General features: G+C 42.8%; 1 protein-coding gene across 4 annotated transcripts in view; it reads right to left on the bottom strand.

Moving 5' to 3' along the window:
* Positions 1 to 7,264: 7,264 nt before the first annotated feature.
* pcbp4 (poly(rC) binding protein 4) overlaps positions 7,265 to 21,263 on the bottom strand; it is a 116,043-nt gene continuing 102,044 nt past the window's right edge. For 3 of the 4 annotated variants that reach the window (XM_037102373.1, XM_037102372.1, XM_037102371.1), the window contains 2 exons: positions 18,033 to 18,202; positions 7,265 to 12,593 (listed from right to left, as the gene is read on the bottom strand). In XM_037102373.1, coding sequence (XP_036958268.1) covers positions 12,167 to 12,593; positions 18,033 to 18,202 — 597 coding nt within the window. In that variant the 3' untranslated portion in view covers positions 7,265 to 12,166. Of the gene's footprint in view, positions 12,594 to 12,708; positions 12,964 to 18,032; positions 18,203 to 21,263 lie in introns of those variants that run through there. The other variant, XM_037102374.1, reaches the window with a different exon arrangement.

The following is a 21,263-nucleotide window of genomic DNA, read 5'->3' as shown; positions in this document are numbered from 1 at the left end:
TGAGATATTTTAGTGTGGACCACGGTGCCACACACTGCTCATCTGGCTGAGAGTGTTTTTATTCTTTCATTTGTTGGTGTGTTTGTTGTTGTTCGTCTTGCTCTGCCTCCTCTACCGCCCTTCACAATCTGATGGATGAAGAGTTCCTTTCTCTTTCTTCTGCCATCTGTACATGTCTGTTTGTCTGTCTGTCTCACTTGCCATTTATATTTCAAAGCAAATGTCACACACAAGTAATCCCCCCATGAAGCCCTTTTTCTGTCTCTGCTGCAGCTGCATCCACCTTCACCTCATAAAGAAGGCTGCTGTTGATGCACACTGTACTCCTCGACTGCTGCTGCACCCCCATCATCCCTTTCATGTCTTCATTCCCCTCACTCCTTCACTTCTTGTATTGCAACCACTACCTCTAGCTACCCCTCCTCCTCCTCCTCCTCCTCCTCCTCCTCCTCCTCCTCCACCTCCTCCTCTGTCAGTCGTGATGGATAAGGTCTTGTGATTGCCTTGTCAGACCTCTGGAGCATCTGCCCCTTTGGGACTATGATGTTTTTGTGTATTGTGTGTGCATGTGTCTCTGTTTACTCCGTGTGTGTGTGTGTGTGTGTGTGTGTGTGTGTGTGTGTGTGTGTGTGTGTGCTGTCCCTGGCCCCCGGAGTTGATTGGATTGGATTGCATTTACAGGCAGAAGGGCCGGATGGATGAACAAAGCACCGTCAGTCAGGCCAAGCCCTCCATCGCCTCCCAGCTCAGACATAAGCTGTGTGTGTGTGTGCGTGTGTGTGTGTGTGTGTGTGTGTGTGTGTGCGTGTCATGTCCTTTTTAGCCATCAAAATCCAGACAAGCACTTTCTTATTTTCTACATGTTTAGCGTGGTGTAAAGCTATAAGTCAAATCCTCCTGTAAAAGCATATCAAGCAATTATGACGAAAGGGGCAATTTTAAGATTTACCATACTTTCGTTTTCAGGTCAAACTCATTTTCAGTGGGAGTGCTACAGGCACTTTTACATCAGCATCAAAATCTGTATTTTTAAAACAGTAAGAAGTCTGGACACAACATGAAACTGTGCTGGTAGCATCACCAGGGTCTCTACACATGAACACCAGCACTGACAACATTGTTTGTGTACACAGAGTTACTAAAAAGAAAGTTTTTGAACAGCTCATGTTAGCAGCAGCTTGTTCCGCTCGCCTGCCAGTGGAGAAGAGTCGATCTCAGAATGTGACATAACCTGGAGGACAGTTAAGGTGGAACGCTCCTGAAGCTTAGTTCCATATAAATGTGGATAATTTGTTGTTTTGTCATTAATGAAAAATAATATTGACCTTATAAGAAACAACACTAAAATCAAAAGGTGGAAGAGTCACGTGAGATCTTGCGTGGATAGTGGAAGACAATAGTTCCACCTTAACTGTCCTCCATGTTACGTCACATTCTGAGATTGATACTTCTCACCAGCAGAACAAGCAACCGCGAGTTGTTCAAAAACTTTCTTTTTAGACTCATGAGCTGTTTTTCTTCACTGCTGCCTGTAATGATGTAACACACTCACATGCTGCACATTTTAAACTATACAAGTCTTGACATTTAATGTGTTTCAGTGTCAAACCGAAGAGTTTTTTAGCACGTACACTGAGGATGGTGGTGATTAAATAACAAAAAAATTTAAAAAATAATTTAAGTTAAACTCACCTCATTGCACCACTGAGTATCATTCATTGTGCAAAACAATGTGATTCACAGGATTCCACCCCTTCATGTTATTATGGGTAACGTTAATGCAGATATCGTCTTTCTGCAGGCTGAGATGTCGAGAGACGGATGAATGTGTTTAAGCTAAAAAAAACAGCGTCTGGTCCCTTTAATGCAGCTCTGACTTACAAAAACACTCAGTCAGCAGATTACATGAACTGGATTCTGCAGTCCATCAGTCTCCAGACTGTCCTGGTACTGTCACACACACACACACACACACACACACACACACACACATTTATTTTTCAGGGGATCATCACTGAACCTGTCCTGTGTGAAGACATGTTAACTCTGACGTATTCATTTCATCCAGACTGTGATCTTTTCTGAAACCTAACCAATGAGTTTTATCACCTAAACCTGTTCAAACGCAAACTGGAAGTGGAAATATTCTTTTGAAATACCTGAAAAGAAAAAATCCAGTAAAAAGCCATAAAACAGTCATTAACATACGCGAGACTCAAACTGACTGAGCTCACCAAGAGCTCGCTGAAGTGTGTAAGGCAACATCCTGCAAAACCACAGCTGTTCAGCAGAAACACAAGCGTTCAGGGAGTCCAGAAACATGTCACACCTCCTAGTTTACCTTAGACAGACAACAGTTTCTATCGTTAAGACCACTAGAGGACGCTGTCACGTCAACATAAAAACGTATCAGGGATTTCGGGGTCACTCGCTGAAACGATTAATGCTGTTGTTTTTCTCAGGAGGACGTCTGAAGTTATTTCTATTAAATACTTGTTGCACATGGTGAACAGATGAAAATCAAATGAATTCCTGTAAATTAGTAGAAGATGACTGTAACACTGCATTTTACAGACTAAATCTTATCTAGCTAACAAAACCAAACAGGTTTAAATGGAAACCAGGCACAGCTGACTCCCACTGCATCTCGTCAGCGTGTCGTTGTCTCCCCTGCTGGTGTTCGCCTGCGCTCAGACGTGACATCTGTATCATTATCTCCAGCGGACGAGCTGCTTTGTGTCTGTCTGAGCTCTAATTGTTGTTTAAAACACAAAGTCGAGCCGCAATCCCTGTAATTACTGTCTCCCTCACTCGGTCGTCTTTATCTGTTTGGTCAGAGAGAAACGACCAGAGGAGATAAAGTGTGTGTGTGTTTGTTTTGTTGTGGAGGCTGCAGACGAGTTATTCAGTTTGTAATAGATCAACGTCACATTTGTATCTGCAAGGCACACTCACACACACACACACACACTCACACACACACAATCGACAAGTTTCATGCAGAGAAAACACAGTATCGAGCAGACACACAAACACACGATGGCAGGCTGGTACTCTGCGTGTGTGTGTGTGTGATATTTGACCAGCTGTTGAGCTCTAAGCTCTGATTCTAAGACCCACTTTCATCTCAGGCAGGCAGCTCAGTGTTTATAGAAGGAGGCTCACAGGCGGCACGAGTGTGTGTGTGTGTGTGTGTGTGTGTGTGTGTGTGCATAAGACAGACACACACTTATATATGTGAGACGAACAAAACAGAGAGCGTGTGTGTCCGTGACTTGTCTTGTATCATCGGTGATGGAATGTGACAGTAGTACACCAAGTTAAAGGATGTTACCATGTTAACGAGGTAATCATACAAACTTTGCTCCATCCGTGAATAAATGAGCTACTCTCACAGGAAAATAAGGTAGAAGCTAGACAGGTGGCAGGGTCCGCCACACATAAACACAGTAACACAGTATACATTGTGTTGTCCTTTAGAATCAGTTTATTTATTCAGTTTATTCAGTCATGAACACAAAGAGAGTTTGATCAAATGAAGATCTTTCTCTGCTCATTATCATTTCTTCCCCTAAACTACAGACTGCTCCTTTAATCTTTACGCCCCCCAGAAGCAGCCATTTCTCTGCATTCTGTGTCAGCCAAGCCGAACCCATCACCAAAGTCCTCATTACACTGTTGGAGAAGAGAACGCGTTTCCTTTCTCCGGTCACTACGCTACGTTTCTCATATGATCATTTATGTGTCAGCTGAAATTTAAACACATTCACACAACACAATAACCAAAACTGATTTTTATGAAAATATGTATTTCCTCCTGCAGGAGGAGCAGCGCCTTCCTGTGTTTTATTGTTTTAAAGACGACCGGATCGTTTGTTTTCCTCCGAGACTCAACAACACAGGACGAAACGTGTTTGTTCAATCATTCAAACATTTTGCAGATCATAGAAATGAATCACCAGTTTTCTGGTGGCTGCGTTCCAAAACACAGTCGTAGTGGGATTCATATGTAACCAGTGTTAACGCTGATGGTTTCATTATTTATTCTGTATCCATCAACATTTACTGCATAACGATACGATACTGCAAAACTTGTCTGTTGCCAGTTTAAGGAAAAGATCTGAGAGCCTTTTCCATTACTGGTGCAAAGTGTGTGTGTGTGTGTGTGTGTGTGTGAAGCTGAAGTGAGTGATCAGTCATCGTGTCAGTGTGTGAGGTATCATTAAACTTGACTCCAGAGGGCAAAAGAACAGCCAGTCTCTCCTCAGTGTGAGCGGTAACAGCAGCAGATGTGATCTAACATCAGACTCTTTGTACGAACAGTTTCTAAAGGACTCCATGTTTCATCGCTTTCACTACAGATCACATCAACATTACAAGAGACAAATAAATGACGACATCCAAACTTCACATTTAGATTATTAATTGGCAGCTGCTCAGAGTCGGTGCAGATCAAGAACCTCTGGAGGAATAATCACCCAGAGTCTCATCAGATTCTGTTCTGATCCGGAGCCGTTTACCGACAGGAGGAACGCTCAGAGACTGGAGCTGACCTCCACTGTCGAGTGTTTCTGTTCTGTAATGTTGTCTGCTGACTGGAGCTGGAGGGCAAAAGGACTTTACTCCATTAACATAACGTTACAGAGAGGAGACAGAGAACCAGAACCAGAACCAGAACCAGAACCAGAACCTGGTGAGTGCTGAGTTTAGTCAGAGTTTGATCTGAATGTAAAAAAAAAACAGACTTGTGTCTAATTCATGTTAAGTTTTGTCTTGTTTGTCGACTTCTCTGTCCCAGAGGTCGTAACAGGCAAACAAATGAAAACAAATAAAATGAATGAGTAAAACTTGTTGATTCTTCTGGTTTTAACGTTGTTAGAAACATTTGGGATTAAAGGACACAACTCAACAAAATAGATAACTTTAGTCTGGTAATTCTAAGACACCTTAATGCAGAACTCTTACTTGTTAAGATGAACGTCACGTCTCTGTGGTGCGACTGAACATCAACACGACTTCAGTATCTGACAAACTGAAGAAAGAACTTACATTTAGCCGATGCAACGGGCCAAAATCTCCCAACACTTCTTTTAAAACTGACGCGTTGCTGTGAACAGTGGTCTCTTGCTTGACAACGATCTCGCGGAGTCATCAAGTCCTGCTGCGGAGAACAGGTGGAGGCTTCTGGACTCTATTTACTTCCTGCTGCCTCGAGTATCTTCATCCAAACTTGTTCGGACTCTTAATGCTGCTCAGTAGAGTTGCTTTGGGAAACTGGGCTCTGGAGATGCCTGTCAGGGTTCTGGTTCTGTGTTCACTGTGATGTCGTATGCTGCTGCAGACAACTCAGCTGTATGATCACAGTCAAGACGACCCATCCTCAGGTGTTTGCACCATAATTAAAGTTAAAGTTACGTATGTGCATGTTCTCTGATCTCTGACCAGCCAGATGCAACATGAATCAGTCAGCAGGGTTTTTTCAGTGTGGGTTTTATTGATTAGAAGATGACATGAATGGAAAGAAAACAGAGAATCACAAACACGTCAGGCTGATATACAAAGAGAGAAACCTCCCCACCTTCACGGGGAGCTGGAAATTAAAACAGACAGATGGTAGTACTTCATACTCAGTAGAGAATATCTTGTCATAATGGATTTTTCATGTTCAAGTGCAATACAATATTCATAACCGTACTCGTTTTGTTCAGCAGTTGGTTCAGAGTGAGTGTGTGTGAGTGTATTTTCATGTGTTTGTTGGTCTGCAGTACAAGCTGTGTGTGTATTCGTAGAACAACTTGGAATGAGAGCATCGTGACAGAGTAAATTCCTTCTCCGTGTTTGATAAAGTCTCGTATAGTGTCGCTGAAACCTCCATCCTGCTGTCCCGAGGGTCTGATTCTCGCAGCACATTTACCCTGAAGAGCAACACAGATACCTGTACAGTTGTCTTCCTCAAAAAAACCACGAAGGACTTCACATTAGGTAAAATTTGTTTTTGCCATTTTGCTGCTGTTGAGATTCAGCTGCATTTTGTAGGAACACAAAGACCCCGAGTTATAAAATAAGTTCATTAATAATCAGACTAGAGGTCGAGTTATTTGTTCCTCTGCTGTCGGGGAGCAACGTGTCGACTGTTGACTGGAGCTGGAGAGGAAATGTACTTTATCTAATGAGTGTATACACACACACACACACACACACACACACACACACACACACACACACACTGGTGTCACCACTAAACTTCCCTTCACACATTTTATTTTGTGAACACCTCTTAAGCTTGTGTTACTCACAGAGCTCGAGGAGAGCGAGCAACACTCGGCCCCTGTTGGTTAGTCTGGTTCTGATGGGATGTTGACCCGGTTCAGTTCAGAACCCGGTGTTAATCTGTGGGCGGGATGTTTTGGTCGGAGCTCTGTGAGAACTGTCTGAGTTCTGTTTTACTGGTTTAGTAAAAATTTAATGGGTGTTATCAAAAAGCTCTTCTGTACTGACATTAATTTATTCAGCTTTCAAGTTTTGCAGGTTTGCAGGAGAACTTAATATAATCATGTTGTTGTACCCGACGCTCTCCATTTGTAAAGTAATCATGATCATCAGGGCAGATGTGTTGCGAGCCAGACCCGTTTTCCACCGTAGCCCTTTCATTTCAGCTGCACTTCACAAGCACCAGCACAGCCTCCATGTGCGCCCACACACGGACCGCTGAGCTGAACCACACACAGATGATTTTGCATAGACATCGATTCAAGTCAGACTCATGCAAATGTACGAAGAGAAGAGAAGAGAAGAGAAAACGCAGGACGATGAGCCGAGAGGAACGGAAAAACACGGTGAGCGTGAGGAGGACGGATGAGTGATGAAACGCAGCGTCCACAGTTCAGTTCAGTTCATCAACAAGGTTTCTGACTTTATAAAAATAAGTGAGCTCGTTTGATATTCCACATTATTATCATCATTTTTAAAAACAAAAGGTAAATAACAGAGATCTCGATACATCGACAACCCATCAAGTTAAATATGAATGTATTTGTTACAGTTGAAAAGCACACACACGTATATTTGCCTGCCAACGTGAAGCTACTCATCCGGCTCTGTTTAGTATTGCTTTGAGTTCACACCGTCAGTGGAGAGGGAGTCAGTGCAACGACGAGGCCTGTGTGTCCCCGTCAGGTAGCTGTATCTGTACGTGAGTGTCGAATCGTCAGGATCATCTTTGTGTGTATTTACATGTCTGTGTGTGTGTGTGTGTGTGTGTGTGTGTGTGTTAGTGAGGCCAAGCAAACATGCAGCATTAGTCTCTGACACTCCGGCAGGGACGGTAAACCGAGCTGAGCATCAAGTTTGGATGAAAAAAAAAAGAGATAAAAATAAAAGAACAATAAAATAAACGTTGGTTTCTACTCTCACACACAGACACAGAGGAGGGACTCCGCCACAGAACGACAACAAGTAGAACCACCATCAGTCACCTGAACACAGCCGGGATCAAAATCCACAGTTTAAAAGTGTCGGTACACTAAAGTCTAATAACAGTGAGATCCAACAGCACTCTTACCTTACAGTATATATGATTCCACGTGACATGACTTGATTTGACTGATTTAATGACATCGTCACATAAATAACTTTCATGAACGTGTCGTCAGAAGACTGAAAGATGCCTGATGATGAACGATGTCGATTCCATCCGTCACATGTTGAGAGACGGATGGATTCTCCGTTTGAATCTGAAGGAAAATGTGATTTCAAGCGTGCTGAGCTTGTTTTGGTGACGCTTTACTTTGAAAATCTCCCCCAAATTACCACAATTATTACCTTTAGATTTATTAAAATGACCTCCCCAGTATTTATATAAAACTCCGTCCACCTTCTGCAGGTCAGTAAATTAAGGTACATTTTTGTTATTATCTATATTTTCACTAATTTCTGTATAATTTCAGCAGATCAGTCCAACTTTTGGGACACATTTCCTAAACCTCTAATTTAAAATAATGGAAGAAAACATAAATTGTTCATTGTGATCTGCTGCCTAACATACATTACGTAAATGTGTTATTATCCTAAACTCTATCAGTGAGTTTACATAAAAGAGTCTGGCTACAATATCACACCACAATTACAATATCTGAAACACTCCCACAACAATATTTTGTAGGAAAACGTCCCTGAAATCAAGCTTTTGATTTTGAAGCGTCAGAAAAAGTTTTATATTTTGGGACCACAGGACTTCAACAAATGCAGGAGTTGAGCAGATATTTATTAACTGCTTATTAGAAAACAAAGATTAATTTCATGCAATATGTTGAAATATTTAATTAATTGAGGTAATTATTCTGGTAATTTGGGGGGATCTGAAAGTAATTAATAAGTTTTTTGGTCATTACTATCTACTTACCATGTTCTAATCACAGTGTGTCCCTGCAGTATCTGCTCTGAGCTGACAGGGTCGATCAATATGTGCTAAAGAATATTTAACTAAGATGCCGACATGTCCGTTCACCAAAACAACGTATGAAGAGAAAATAAAAGCATGTCTGATTGTTTCTGTGAGCTGCAGAACAGCACAGTGTGGTGGTGCTGCACCTTTAAATCGAAGGAAATATGAACATCCATGGTTTTATTCTGTAAAACCAGCTCGTACAGGAAGTGGCAGTTCTACTTGGTTCTGGTTCTGTGGACGCTTGAGGTCGTGAAGCAGTAGATTCTTAACAAACACGCGTCCCAGGTTAGAAAGTGTGTGTGCGATGAAATGTCCAGTTTGAGCTCACAAGTGAAAACACTACTCGTCTATCTAACAAAACATCTGGTTATTAGCATTAATGGTACAGTGATCAGTATTTCCCCCTAAAAACAAACAAAAAAGAGTTAATTTTGTTCACACAACTAAAAAAAAAACCCAAAACAATCTCAAACACAGTTTTACAGTATTTACCTGCAGCCATGTTGGGAAAAAAAAGAAAATTCTGTTTGTCTAAACCTGTAAAATGTAATACTCCTCTGAATAAGTTAAAAAATAATTTAAACAACACATTTCAAATGAGAAGTGCAGACTGTTAACACAAGAAGACATTTTCAAATCTGTTGTATGTTTTTTTTTTTTTTTAAAAAGAAAACTCTATACAACAACAACAAAGAAAAAACAACCTAAAACTAAAGAGTCAAACAGACAGGAAGCAGAAAGGAAGTCGTCATATACAAGTAGACATCATTGTATACAAAAGCCGAGTCGTTCAGCTCAGTGTTAGTGACCAGTGATATAAACTCTCTGAGGGAATATTTCATATTAGTCAATAAATATGAGAGTATACAATAGAATAAGGAGCAGGGGACAGACGAGGAGGGAAAGCTGAATAGTCTCTATGGCTTTTACAGGCTGTGTGGCCCAAATAACCTTTAACATCTTCGTACAGAAGCTACAAACACTGAACCTCCACGCGGTCACTCGACGAGGGCAGAGCTCCGGAAAACAGGCTGAAAGAAACTCAAAGACTTTGAGTGAAAGACGTAAAGTGGGATGATTGGAAACGGCTGAAACGCTCAGACCTGCTGCCACAGTTCACATTCTGCTAACTCCGTGTTTCTGAACGTGTCTGTGGTTTATGGTATATTTAAAGGGTATTTTTCAACGTGGACCCTGATTTTGTTTCTAAGCGACTGATGGGAATGTTTTTTTTTGAGAGTGCTGCAAAACAGGCTGCAGCAAAGTCCGCCCACTGATTACTGCTTCTGCCTCTGACAGCGCTGTGGAGAGGACCAACCGCACAAGATCCTTCCTGTTTCACCAGAAACAGGTGACGAAACGCTCAGTAAATCCACCAGACATGCAGTCATCATCAACTCCGTTATAATCAAATAAACTCCTAATTCACCTCGTTAGATGTGAACGTCCTCCTCAGTTTCACATCTGTCTCTATTCATCAGACACAAAACAGTTAAAATTGAGCCTTTATACAAGAGGCTGAATCACCTTTAAACTCAAAGACTGATGGTTAAACTAAAATACATGTATGATATTTATTTACATGTACTACAGGAAACATTAGACCAGAGTTTGGTGTAATGTGAGATATGAAATGTAATATATTCTGTTACATATATTATCTTCTTAATTAAAAGACCTCAGCAGGTTCAGCTGCTGTGTGTAATCAAAGATAAGAACATATTTAAAGGCTGTGAGACGTGAAGAATTAGTTTTCCCCAAAATAATCAGACGAATTAGCTGGCTGACCTTTCTGAGGGATGACCGTGTTAAAGACCGGAGGGGAAGTGGAGAGGAGTTAGCGACCCTGAGTGGTTTATAAAACCAGTGAATTAGACGCAGCAGATAGTTGATAGTTATCCATCGTCTGGAGGAAGCGGCTGTACAAGATTGTCTACTTTTGCACATTTTTAATCACCACTGAGAAATGAAAAGTCAAAAAAATATCTCACATGCTGCCTGATAACAACAATGTGTTCAGACCAAACGTGAGGAGAATATTCGCCTCGTGTCAGACGTGAATTTGACTGCAGGATTCTTAATTATCATTCGCATCACTGGATTTCTGCGTCTGGATGACGGCAGCTTCCAGCTCTACCTGAGGCCGACCATCTGTCTCTACTGAGTGGAAGTTTCTTAATAGGTGTGTTAAAATAAAAATATATATATATATTAACTGTGACCAGCAAGTAGACTGAAGAAATCTGTCTGACCGCATCAGTATGAACCCAAAACAAAGAGATTTCTCTGTGATCTGAAGCAATAAATGGATCAGAAGACGTTGAAATAACAACATTACATTTCCGTGATCAGGGCTTTGCTGTGCTGAGACATATTTCCATGACTTACCAGGCAGTCTGACTTTCTCCCACACTTTCCTCCACGCCAGCTCCTTTTAGTCCTGTCTCGCTACAAGCAGATGTTTAATCGAACAGCTCTGGATATCCGCAAACGACCATGACTGTAACCTTCCACTCCATTTCTGGTTCGGAGTGTCCGGACATCAGCGACACTAATACTCTACATGCACGAATAATTCGCCTCGCGTCTGGTCTGAATAAACTGTCAGTATCGTGAGTGATCAGACACGCCGACACTGAGCTGGATATTTTTGGTGTTTTTCGGTCCTCGCCTCGCTCGCCGGGCTTTGAGGATTTAATAAAAACTCTTTTGAGAAAGCTGACACAAACATGATGCTTGCATCCTGTTAGAGGAAGTGAAAGGTGACGATGGAGAGCTTTATGTCTTTATCTTCTATCTCTTCTTTCATTTATTTTCCCTGCGTGGAGCTCAGACAGAGATCAGCATGAAATCTGACGACCTCCCGTCACTGCATCTCTGATTACCCATGAGCCACTGCAGTCTATCATCAGTTAACAGTTTGGCAGCAGGTTCTGAGTTATCTTATGTCCGTTAGTGTGAGTTTGCACAAGAAGTAATTTAATAACCGGCGTTACTTTCGGCTCTTTAGTTGCTCTTTCTTCAGGTTTTTCCAAAGACTCCAGGTCAGTCCTGTTTAGCTGCACTGTGCCGAGCCGCGATGACGTGTTTCCACAGTAGGGGGCGACCACGGATAGATCATGTGGATGCACCAGAGAGAAAGCTCAGATTTTAAAGGTCTAACTGAATCGGTTTGCTGTAGAGATTAGCTTCACTCCTGTGTTCCTGTTTCTGTTTTCACATATCAGCCTTATTTGACTGTTGACAGCACTCTCATTTCTGCTACATCAGAGTCAAAGGCTTTGATTGTGAAGAAGTAGAAGGAAATGTGTCCCCAAGTTAAGGGAGCGTCATTAGTGCTTATTATTATCATTCCTTCGTTAGCAGTACAAACAGAAGAAGCCACAGTGAGACGAAGAGCTGCAGCTGCAGTCATCAAGGCTCAGTTCTCTCTTGTTTACGTCGATGACACGACTCTGTGTGAAAAACCTTATTTTTTGCCGTTCATGTCTTTCATGTCGTCTCAGCTGAAATCAAACACGTGCCAATGATCCCACTTTGATATTTTTGAGTTATCAATAAGAAAAGAAACGATGGAGGGGAGGAAGAAGAAGTGAGAACAGAGAAAAGGAGCAATAAGAGACGGTAAAAGAAGGAAAATAAAAACTGCCCTCCATCTAACAACCCGCCTGGTTCCCGGAAGCTAACTCAGTGATGCAAACTCATCCTTTCATTCCTTCATTAGTACGGCGCAAACTTCTGTCTCTCCGGCTTCTTCATCCCATTGGCTGAGGAGGAGATCTTGGCCGTGTAGGACGCCAGAGCCGCCGCCGCGTGAGCCTGAACGGGAACGCCCGCCGTCGCCGTCTGCATCGAACCCGGTAACATGGGAGCCCCGATAGCAGCCGCTGCCGCCGCTGCTGCTGAGGTTTGAGGGGTGGAGAGTGCCAGGTAAGGGATGGATTTCATCCCCAGGAGGCTGGAGAGGGGGAGGGCGTAGGGAGCGCCCAGGATGGGAGCGTGGGGCAGTGCAGCACCCATCGCTGCCAGGGGGGAGGAGGAGGAGGACGAGGCGGAGACAGGGGGGGCGGGCTGGGTGAAGCTCATGGTCAGGTCAACGGGAGACGGCATGGAGGAGGACTGGGCGGTGGATTTGGCGGTCTCTAAACTGGAGGAGGGGAAGGGATGGGGACAGGGAGGGAGGGAGGGAGGAAGAGGAGGTGGAGGGAAGGGACGGAGGGTGGAGGGAGGGTAGGAGAGGGGCAGGGGACAGGGAGTTTTGGATGGAGAAGGGTTAGAGGGTTAAATAAAAGACATGTTAAAAAAATCAAGAGTAAAAACCAAAAAGAAAATCAAACCTAAAGAAAAACAAACAGGATTTTTTTTGGAGAATAAAAATGAAAGAAAGGAAAATTTGACAAAACTCAAATCATAAGACAGGTGTGTTTTGCTGGAGGTTGCAACAGATTATTGTAGGGGAGTTCGCTGTACGGATGGGGGGTGTGCTGTATAAGTTGGGGTGATGGCTTGGGAGGGGGCTTCAGGGAGGAGGGAACAAAACCATCATAGATATATTAGGATGGAGGCGTTGTCAGAGATGATGCTGGTTCAAAAACAGGGAGAAGAAGCAGAAAAAACATTCTGTAGCCTACGACAGAAACCAGGCAGCGTTTCAGAGAGCTCCGGGTTAGCGTCTGTGCTATTACGTATTCTGTGTGTCATGGATGCTTGAATCTACACAAAATGACTCTTCTGGACGAAACATTTACCAACATCATAATTTTAACCCAGTTGCCAGAATAACTGTCCAAAGATGAGGAGAAACTTTACTTTTCTTTTCCTTATATTTCAGTTTGTGACACTTTGGTATCAGTTGGTGTCAGAAATGGTTTTTCCAATTATTCTGACACCACATGAACACACTAAACGTCACACTGTCTTCTTCTGCGTCTTGTTTCATTGTGTCGTCTTCTTCTTCTGCTGCTCTTGTTGTCTAACGCCCACCTCCTGGATCAGAGTGCGGGCCGGTCAGTAATGTTGCTATGACACATAGAAAGCGTACATCATTTTATTCTGGAGTCTGGGCTGATTTTTAAAAACAAAATTGTTGTTAGCGTTCAACTTCTACAGCTACCAAACGCTCACTGAAGCTGCTGACTGCAAACAAAACAGTTTTGTTTTTATCTCACTTAAAATTATAATGTTGTAAATGTGACTGGCCAGACAGTTGTAGATCATTTATAATCTGACATTTTTCGAGAGACCATTGAATCGGTGACAAACTGAGCTTGAAGCAAAGTTAAACTTGAGCTCTCTAAAACACTTCCGTTAAATCTTCTGTAGCAGCTACGTTTTATTAAGAAGATCTTTTCTTCATGTGTTCAGTGTCACGGCGCTGCAGCTAAACATTCATATACTCCTGTTATCGAGGTGCAGCCTGTCGTCAGGACGACACCTCGTATTAATAATCATTCTTGATTCTGATTGGTCTCCACATGTGAACATGTTTTTCTTTGCAGAGGAAGAAGTCGTCTTTAGTGTTTCAGCTGCTCGTCTCAGACAGCGAGTGTGCTGAGGTGACCTTTCAGCTCGTTGGGAGTGTTTTATTTTTAGCTGGGCTGTACAGATGTTATTTACACCTGGCTGTGATTTGATTGAATGTGAGCCAGATCAACCCCAGATGTGATCTGTGTGCCATTTCCTTCATCCAGGTAAGATAGTCAGATGAAGCTCATGTCTCACCCTCAGGGGGAATCGGGGCTTTTTAAAGATTTAGTGTGACTTTCTGTTAGAAGAGTGAAGTTCAAGAGGAGCAGCAGGCCGACATCAGAACGGTGAGGCTGTAACTCAAGCTACACAATAAACCAACATCTCGTCCACAAAGTTAAACTGAAGCTGTAGGATCCTCCTGCTAACAGAGATGAAAGTGAACCATGTCAGCAGAATGTACTGTTACTGATTTCATACATGTGATTATTTGCTCTTGAACCAGAAAACATACAGTCTCATTTTATTCTTCAGGTTTGTTCAGATCAAACTTAATAACGAATCTCATCTGAAACCCTGTTTGGATCAAAGTCTCACGACGAGACGATCGATGTGTCGCTCTGCAACATCCTGAAAACCATCGCCGGCTTTTCAGGTTTTTTCATAGCGGGATATAATTTGTATCCGGTGAACGTATGAATTTGCGCAGCGATCGTTATTTTCTTCAGTTTCATCTGCTCGTGATGATATGGTGAAAAATAATATGTATATATATATATATATATATATATATATATATATATATATATATATATACATATATAATATTATAATATCTTATATCTATATTTCTTTATTGTCTTTGTTGAAGCTTTCTTATCTCCTGATGATAGTAGTATAAATGACCATTTGATCTCCTTGTTTGTACCGTATGTATTTTATGAGCCATCCAACAGCGACAGACACATTTTCATGTTTTCCTGCGTTAATGGACAGTAAAGTTTTTGAATCTTTGAACCTTTAAACAAAAGCTGGTGAGAAAGAAAGAAGTCGGTGCCGATCACACTGATTTCATGCATTATGTTCTAAAACCAGCGGCGACTTGATAAGCTGAGCGACAGAAATCACCATCAGCCGGCTGAGTCGAGCCGAGACGGGTCGGTTCACACTGCTGCGACTCTCCCCTGCAAAGTTCTGAAAAGGTTTCATTGCGTCATGAATCTCTGGACTGAACCTCAAACACATGATGACTCAAACTGAAACACTCATCGTATCCACTCAGGCTGCTGCTCCTTCCTCTGCACACTGTGGTGCGACTGTTTGTGTCTGACAGCTTCCCTGATAGCACATGAAGGTCCAGAGGGAGCGCGCTCCCAGGCATGAATAATCAACAGCAGATAAAAGGGAGTCACGTTCAGATCAGAGCGCTCATCCTTCGTTTGTCTCTGACTAAACCACACAGAGCAGACGCACTGTTCTGAGTTCAGCGTGACGGAGAGGGAGGGAGACGTTGAGTTATCGCACTGAAGAAAGTAACTGTGAATTAAAAGTGAACAACTATTGTGAGTCAGATTAACCTACAGAGAAGCTCCGGGGCTCACGATGCCTCCTCGTTAGCGAACACAGACGACTTCAGCTGCTTTGTTATGTTTTTACCCCGAGAACCAGAAATCTGTCTCACGCTGGACTCACGTCTCCAGCCTCGTGCTCTCCGGTGTGTCGGCGCAGTTTTGGTAATTTCACTTTGTTTTGGAAACCCATGATGTTAACGACAGGCTGAAAGCTGGATTTTGCCAAACTGTTCTTCTACCAGACAAAACATTAGATAATAAATGCCACTGTGGGGAAAATTTGCTGTTGACGTCATCGAGCCTTCGAGTGCTGAATTTAACGTCTCACTGTGGTTTATGATTTTATGGTAACGATAACTTTGTTTGTCATTTCCTTGCTTCTTAAAATTAATAGCACATTCCACTGACCTCGGAGGTCGGACTTGTTCTTACTTCTCCGTGCGTCACTGTAGCCACCAAAGCTGGATTTGATAAGAATGTAGAAACCAGCAAAAACAAGCTACATTTTAAAGGTGTCCTATCGAAAATAAATCCCTCCTCCTCTCTACAGAGCCACTCGTCTGAAACACATGAACTGAGTGTTATGAACCATTAATACATAAATTAAAACACAAACAAAAAACTGTTAAATACAGAAATGCCACAATAATGTTATAATGTGACGTAACACAAGTAAAACAGCTGTCACGTCTGAAAAGGCTGCCCAGCCCGACAGTTACTCCAGATGTGTGAGCTAATGGTAACAATAGCCACCAAAAGAGGCTGTTGCTGTGCTTCATGCTAACGCTACCAAGAGTGTTGCTGCACTTTCAACCTTAGATTTAATGGAACTGAAACTGGCACGTGCACATGGATCTTTGTGCACAATGTAAACAAAAGAGCAAAGACAGCGCTGCTGAAGAAATGTAATGGAAAAGATCCGTCGTGGATCCTCCAGCGTCGGTCTCTCACCTTCCCTGACCTGACATTTCAGACTGGATGAGGCTGACCCTTCTCTGTGTGTGTGTGTGTGTGTGTGATTTGTCCAACCTCCCTGCTGTCACTGGCAGGAAGCGCGGTGAGTGAAATATCAATTTCATCCAGCGTCCAATCATGAATTTACATATTCATGGCGGCGGCTCCGCCTGCAGTCGCTCTGCTGCGTCTCCAGATTCTGATTAAACGTCTGAGCGACTCGTTCTCTGTGTTACATGAGCTTCATTTTCTTTTTTATCATGTAGTGAATCTCATGAGAGACGTCCTGCTGATGTGCTATATGAAGCCGCACTTGTGCTGTGAAGTCGTCCACTTAACCCACAAAACAATAAAAACCTGGTTCTCTTAGTTTAACAGTCATTTAAATGTATTTAACGACGTTCTGCTGCGAGACGCTGAGATCCTGCCGGAAGCTCACAGCTCAAACACACTTTTATATTTTTGAGACGTTGTTGGATTTTTCTGTGTCACTAAGAACAAACTATTGTATATTTACCTTCATCACAATAATCAGACGGTTTAATTACTGGCTCCTTTACAAATGAACGATTTAAAGGATTAATGTCCGATATGAAACAGATGTAACATCACCAACATCTGGTGAGATCATAAATAACAACTTTTACTTTGAATACTTTTTGTAAATGTTCCTGATTATATACTTTGATTTCAGTAACATTTTGAATGCAGGACTTTCACTCGTGTGTTCATGGGGTTTACTTTTACTTTTACTTTAGAGTTTAAAGACGTTTCCCTAAAGTACTTTTCATATGTGTGACTTTCATGTACTTCACAAATAATAACACCATATCTTTAATTTAACATTTCACACCGCTGCCGAACGCTTTCACATCCCCGTGTCACGGCTGCAGTTAACAACAGACACTCTGATGCTGATGAGACGGTTGTGAACGTGCTGTTTCTCTGCAGTATTTTCCTGGACTCAGGTCTGAAGCCTGGAGGAGCCGGCAGCGTATTGATTTATAAAACGATGACTAAGCGCTCACGTCTGGGTGGAAATGAGGTTCGTGCACGTGCATCCAGTTCAGCCATGTTTGAGATTTATAAAACAGAAACGTGAGCAAACACTCGGCTTACGACACGGATGCGTCTGCATATTTCTGTCTTTGTGCGTCTGAGCTTAAAGCGTCTGGTCTCAGGTGCAACTCATATCTCAACACAAAGGGGATGAAGAAAGTTATTTTAAGAACAACAGTTATCAAACCACTGATTGAAAATAACTGTGACGCTCTTTAAAGTCAAGTAACACAGAAGCTTTGAGTCGATCCAGTTCTCTCAGTTATCCAGAACATGAAATGGTTGAACGTAATGATTTCAGGAAGAGAGCTTGACTGAGCTTTGTTTCATCTCTTATCTCAACAGATTCTCAAAGAAAATAACTTCCACAGAAGAAAAAGAGTGAAATTTCCCTTCCTGGAAAAGTGATTCAAGTTGGTGAAGTGGAAGCTCCAAACTTCAGTGCGTCGTCGTGTATCGGACCGTCTCCTGACTGATCGAGCTAAATCACGCTGACATCATGTGTTCTGTAGATACTTCCCTGCAGTGATGCTTACCATGAAGTGATTAGGTACTGGGCCAGGTTGATGGCTATCGGCGTGCCCGTGATGGTGACGTGACGGTCACTGGTGCTGTCGATCTGACTGCCGATCTTGATCTGAGCCCCTGATACCTGCCGGATCTCGTTAATCTTGGTGCCCTGGCGACCGATGATCGAGCCAATCAGCTGCGGGGGAGAACGAGACGGACAGGATTAGAGACTTTTCAATTAATGTTCTCGCGTTCTACAACCTTTGTCTTAACTTGGGGAACACACTGAGGTAGAGAATCCTAAACTTGGATAAGCATCAGAAAAATCAGAAAAATCAAAACTAAAACAAGAGATGGAATCAGATTATTTGATATTCTTGATGATATTTTATCTGTTACATGTAGCTGTTAATCTGTCTCTGTTGTTATTGTGTCTGTTCCTCTTTCTGTGTATTTTCTTTCTTTTTCATGTGACTGTAATTAAACTAAAACATTAGTCAGGATTCGAGAACACACTAACACTCTGTAAGCACGCTGCTCTGCTGGAGATCCTCAGTGCTGCAACAAAATCTGGATATTAAAAGCTTCATAAACTGATCAGCTACGACGTTCAAACCGCCGACAGCTGCTGTGAACGACACTGTTCATCCTGGGAAACTTGTCCTGACATGTGGACGCAGCTACGTCTCGATCACCGAACGTGACGACCAGATCGCCATCCGACCCAGCGTCTGTGGGACGTGCCGGAACAAGTCCGACCCGTGAAGGCCTCCGTCCCCCCAACATACAGAACCTAATGGATCCAGCACCAAACCCCCCAGAGCCTCAGCTGACGGATGAACCCACACCTCCATCCACCTGTCTGTCTCACTCTCTCGCTCCATGTTTCACTCTCTCCATCCATTCTTCTTCTGTCTGTTTGTGTCTAAGAATACAGAAGCAACAGGTGGTGACTCATCTGTGTGTGTGTGTGTGTGTGTGTGTGTGTGTGTGTGTGTGTTGTCCTGGGGGTTTTGTCACACAGCAGGTGTCACAGTAACAATAGACAGACAGTTATCTCGGTGTCAGCTCGGACCATAAATATGTCTCGTTACCCTTTAGAAAGTCAAACGTGTGCTGGCAGGACGGCGTTACGCTGCGTCGTGTTTCCTGCGTGTTGATGATTTCTGCGCTGATGCTAATTTTTTTTTCCATAAATCAGATTAAAAAAACAAAACAAAACAGAAGGACAGAAAATATCAGCGAGGATCAAATGAGAGCAGGCGTCACATAAATATTAAATAACAAACTGAAGCTGTTGCGTCCGTGTGGGGAGGATGTTGGAAACAGGTCGTCCATATTCAAAGGATTTAAAATGTCATGAGCGGAGGTGACAGGAGAGATAATGAGGAGAAGCGCGGACACGACAGCAGCAGGGAGGCTGTGAATGTGACCCAGTTAGAAAATAATAACAATGGTAGATTTTAATGATCCCCATCAGGGACGTTTGGTGTACAAACAGCTAATTAACTCTCTGCTGGGCTCATTAGCCTGAAGGTTAAACACACACACATTATTAAATAACTTTATCATTAACAGTTAATCATTTATTTTAATTGTAATGAAAATTAAGAGCCAATAATATGATAATATTCTGCTTCAAAGAGAAGTGATTCATTTCAGCTAAATGCTTTTAAAGAACAGGAACTATCTGCTAACTATTCATCCACTTGTTGCTCTCTAGTTTTTTCCTTGTAGTCACAGTAAAATAATTTCTTTGTTCCAGTAATTCAGACTTGTTTTCATGACATCAGAACCGTGTGTCACATTGGAATGATGGTCACAGAGATTGTTCAGTCCAGATGAGGATATCGTTACTTTTGCCTCGTTGGTTCAGGTTTTCTCTTCAGATCCTAAGAAATCATTTGCAGGATATTCATCAGAGAAGGTGTTGAAGAAGGTCGAGCCTGGAGTGAAGCTGCTGTTAATCCCGAGGCTGCAGGTTATCAATATTTTTGATCACACTAGTTGCGTCATTAATGCACCTTAACTTACTTATATAACACAATATAAAAAGCGAATCACTCTTAATGTCACACATGGGATGAAACATCCCTCCACCACCACTCAACACATGTCAGGTAACTCCAGCGTCACGTCTGTATCTGAGGCGTCTGCTGGGTCACATGAGGATATTAAGGTCCATGTAACACAGCATCAGATAAAGAAAGTGGAAAACCACCTCGTGTCTCCTCCATCGTCACGTCCCTCTGAGTGGAGGTCAAAGGTCGTCTCAGGTGTTCAGCAGAAACTGCAGAGCTGGTTGAGGATCTCTCCCAGTCAGACAGGATCAACGTCCATCCATCCACACTCAGAGACGGGAACACATCGTTGGCTGCGAGCTAACATGTGACGCAGTCGCCTGACCGTCAGGAGGCAACCTGGGGTTCAGCGTCTTGCTCAAGGGCACTGTGTCACGTGGACGGGAGGAGCTGAGTCACTGCTCCCTTCACTCTGCTTCAATTCACTTCAGAATGAAACTTCTGGAATGCAAACTCCATCAGCCCTCGCTCCACTCTGCCTTCTCTCCTCCCCCCTTCTTCTTTATCCGCCTCTGACCCAGATCTTCTCTTTATTCAGACTCTCTGCTCTCTTTCTGTTCAGTCTTTCACTCCTTCATCACAGCTGCTGCCTCCTCCTCTGCTCCAGGAGCTGCTTCCTCTTCTCTCTCTGCACCACCAACACATCTGATGTAGATCTGATCTGAGTGCTGTACTGAGCTATTACTGCAGAGGACTCTGATCATTTTAGTGTGTGTGTGTGTGTGTGTGTGTGTGTGTGTGTGTGTGTGTGTGTGTGTGTGTGTGTGTGTGTGTGTGTGTGTGTGTGTCGGGGACAGATGACAACAACCAGGTCAGGACCACGTCCACCTTTAGCTGCTGTTTGACCTCATAAACGGCCTCATTGACTCGTAATCTGCCTCTAGTGGGTCAGAACCAGCAGAACAGGGCCCGACAGACACCTCACATCTCCAGTCTTTGACTGGTATCACAGGTGTGTTCACAGGTGAAACTGATTTAATCTGCAAGAAAATACAGTCTGTGTGAAGAAGCTCCAATATTTTATTGATCTTAATGACGACCGTCCATCTTCCAAATTGATTCCATGCACGTAGTCTGCAACAGCAAATACATCTTAGAGTAAAAAGCGACGCCCTTGCACTCAGAAATTAGAGTTTGTTATCAACATAATGAGAAAACATGTTAATTATCTTAGTT

Source organism: Acanthopagrus latus, chromosome 6 (assembly GCF_904848185.1).
Source record: "Acanthopagrus latus isolate v.2019 chromosome 6, fAcaLat1.1, whole genome shotgun sequence".
Taxonomy (NCBI): Eukaryota; Metazoa; Chordata; class Actinopteri; order Spariformes; family Sparidae; genus Acanthopagrus; species Acanthopagrus latus.
This window is presented reverse-complemented; position numbering and strand designations above follow the sequence as displayed.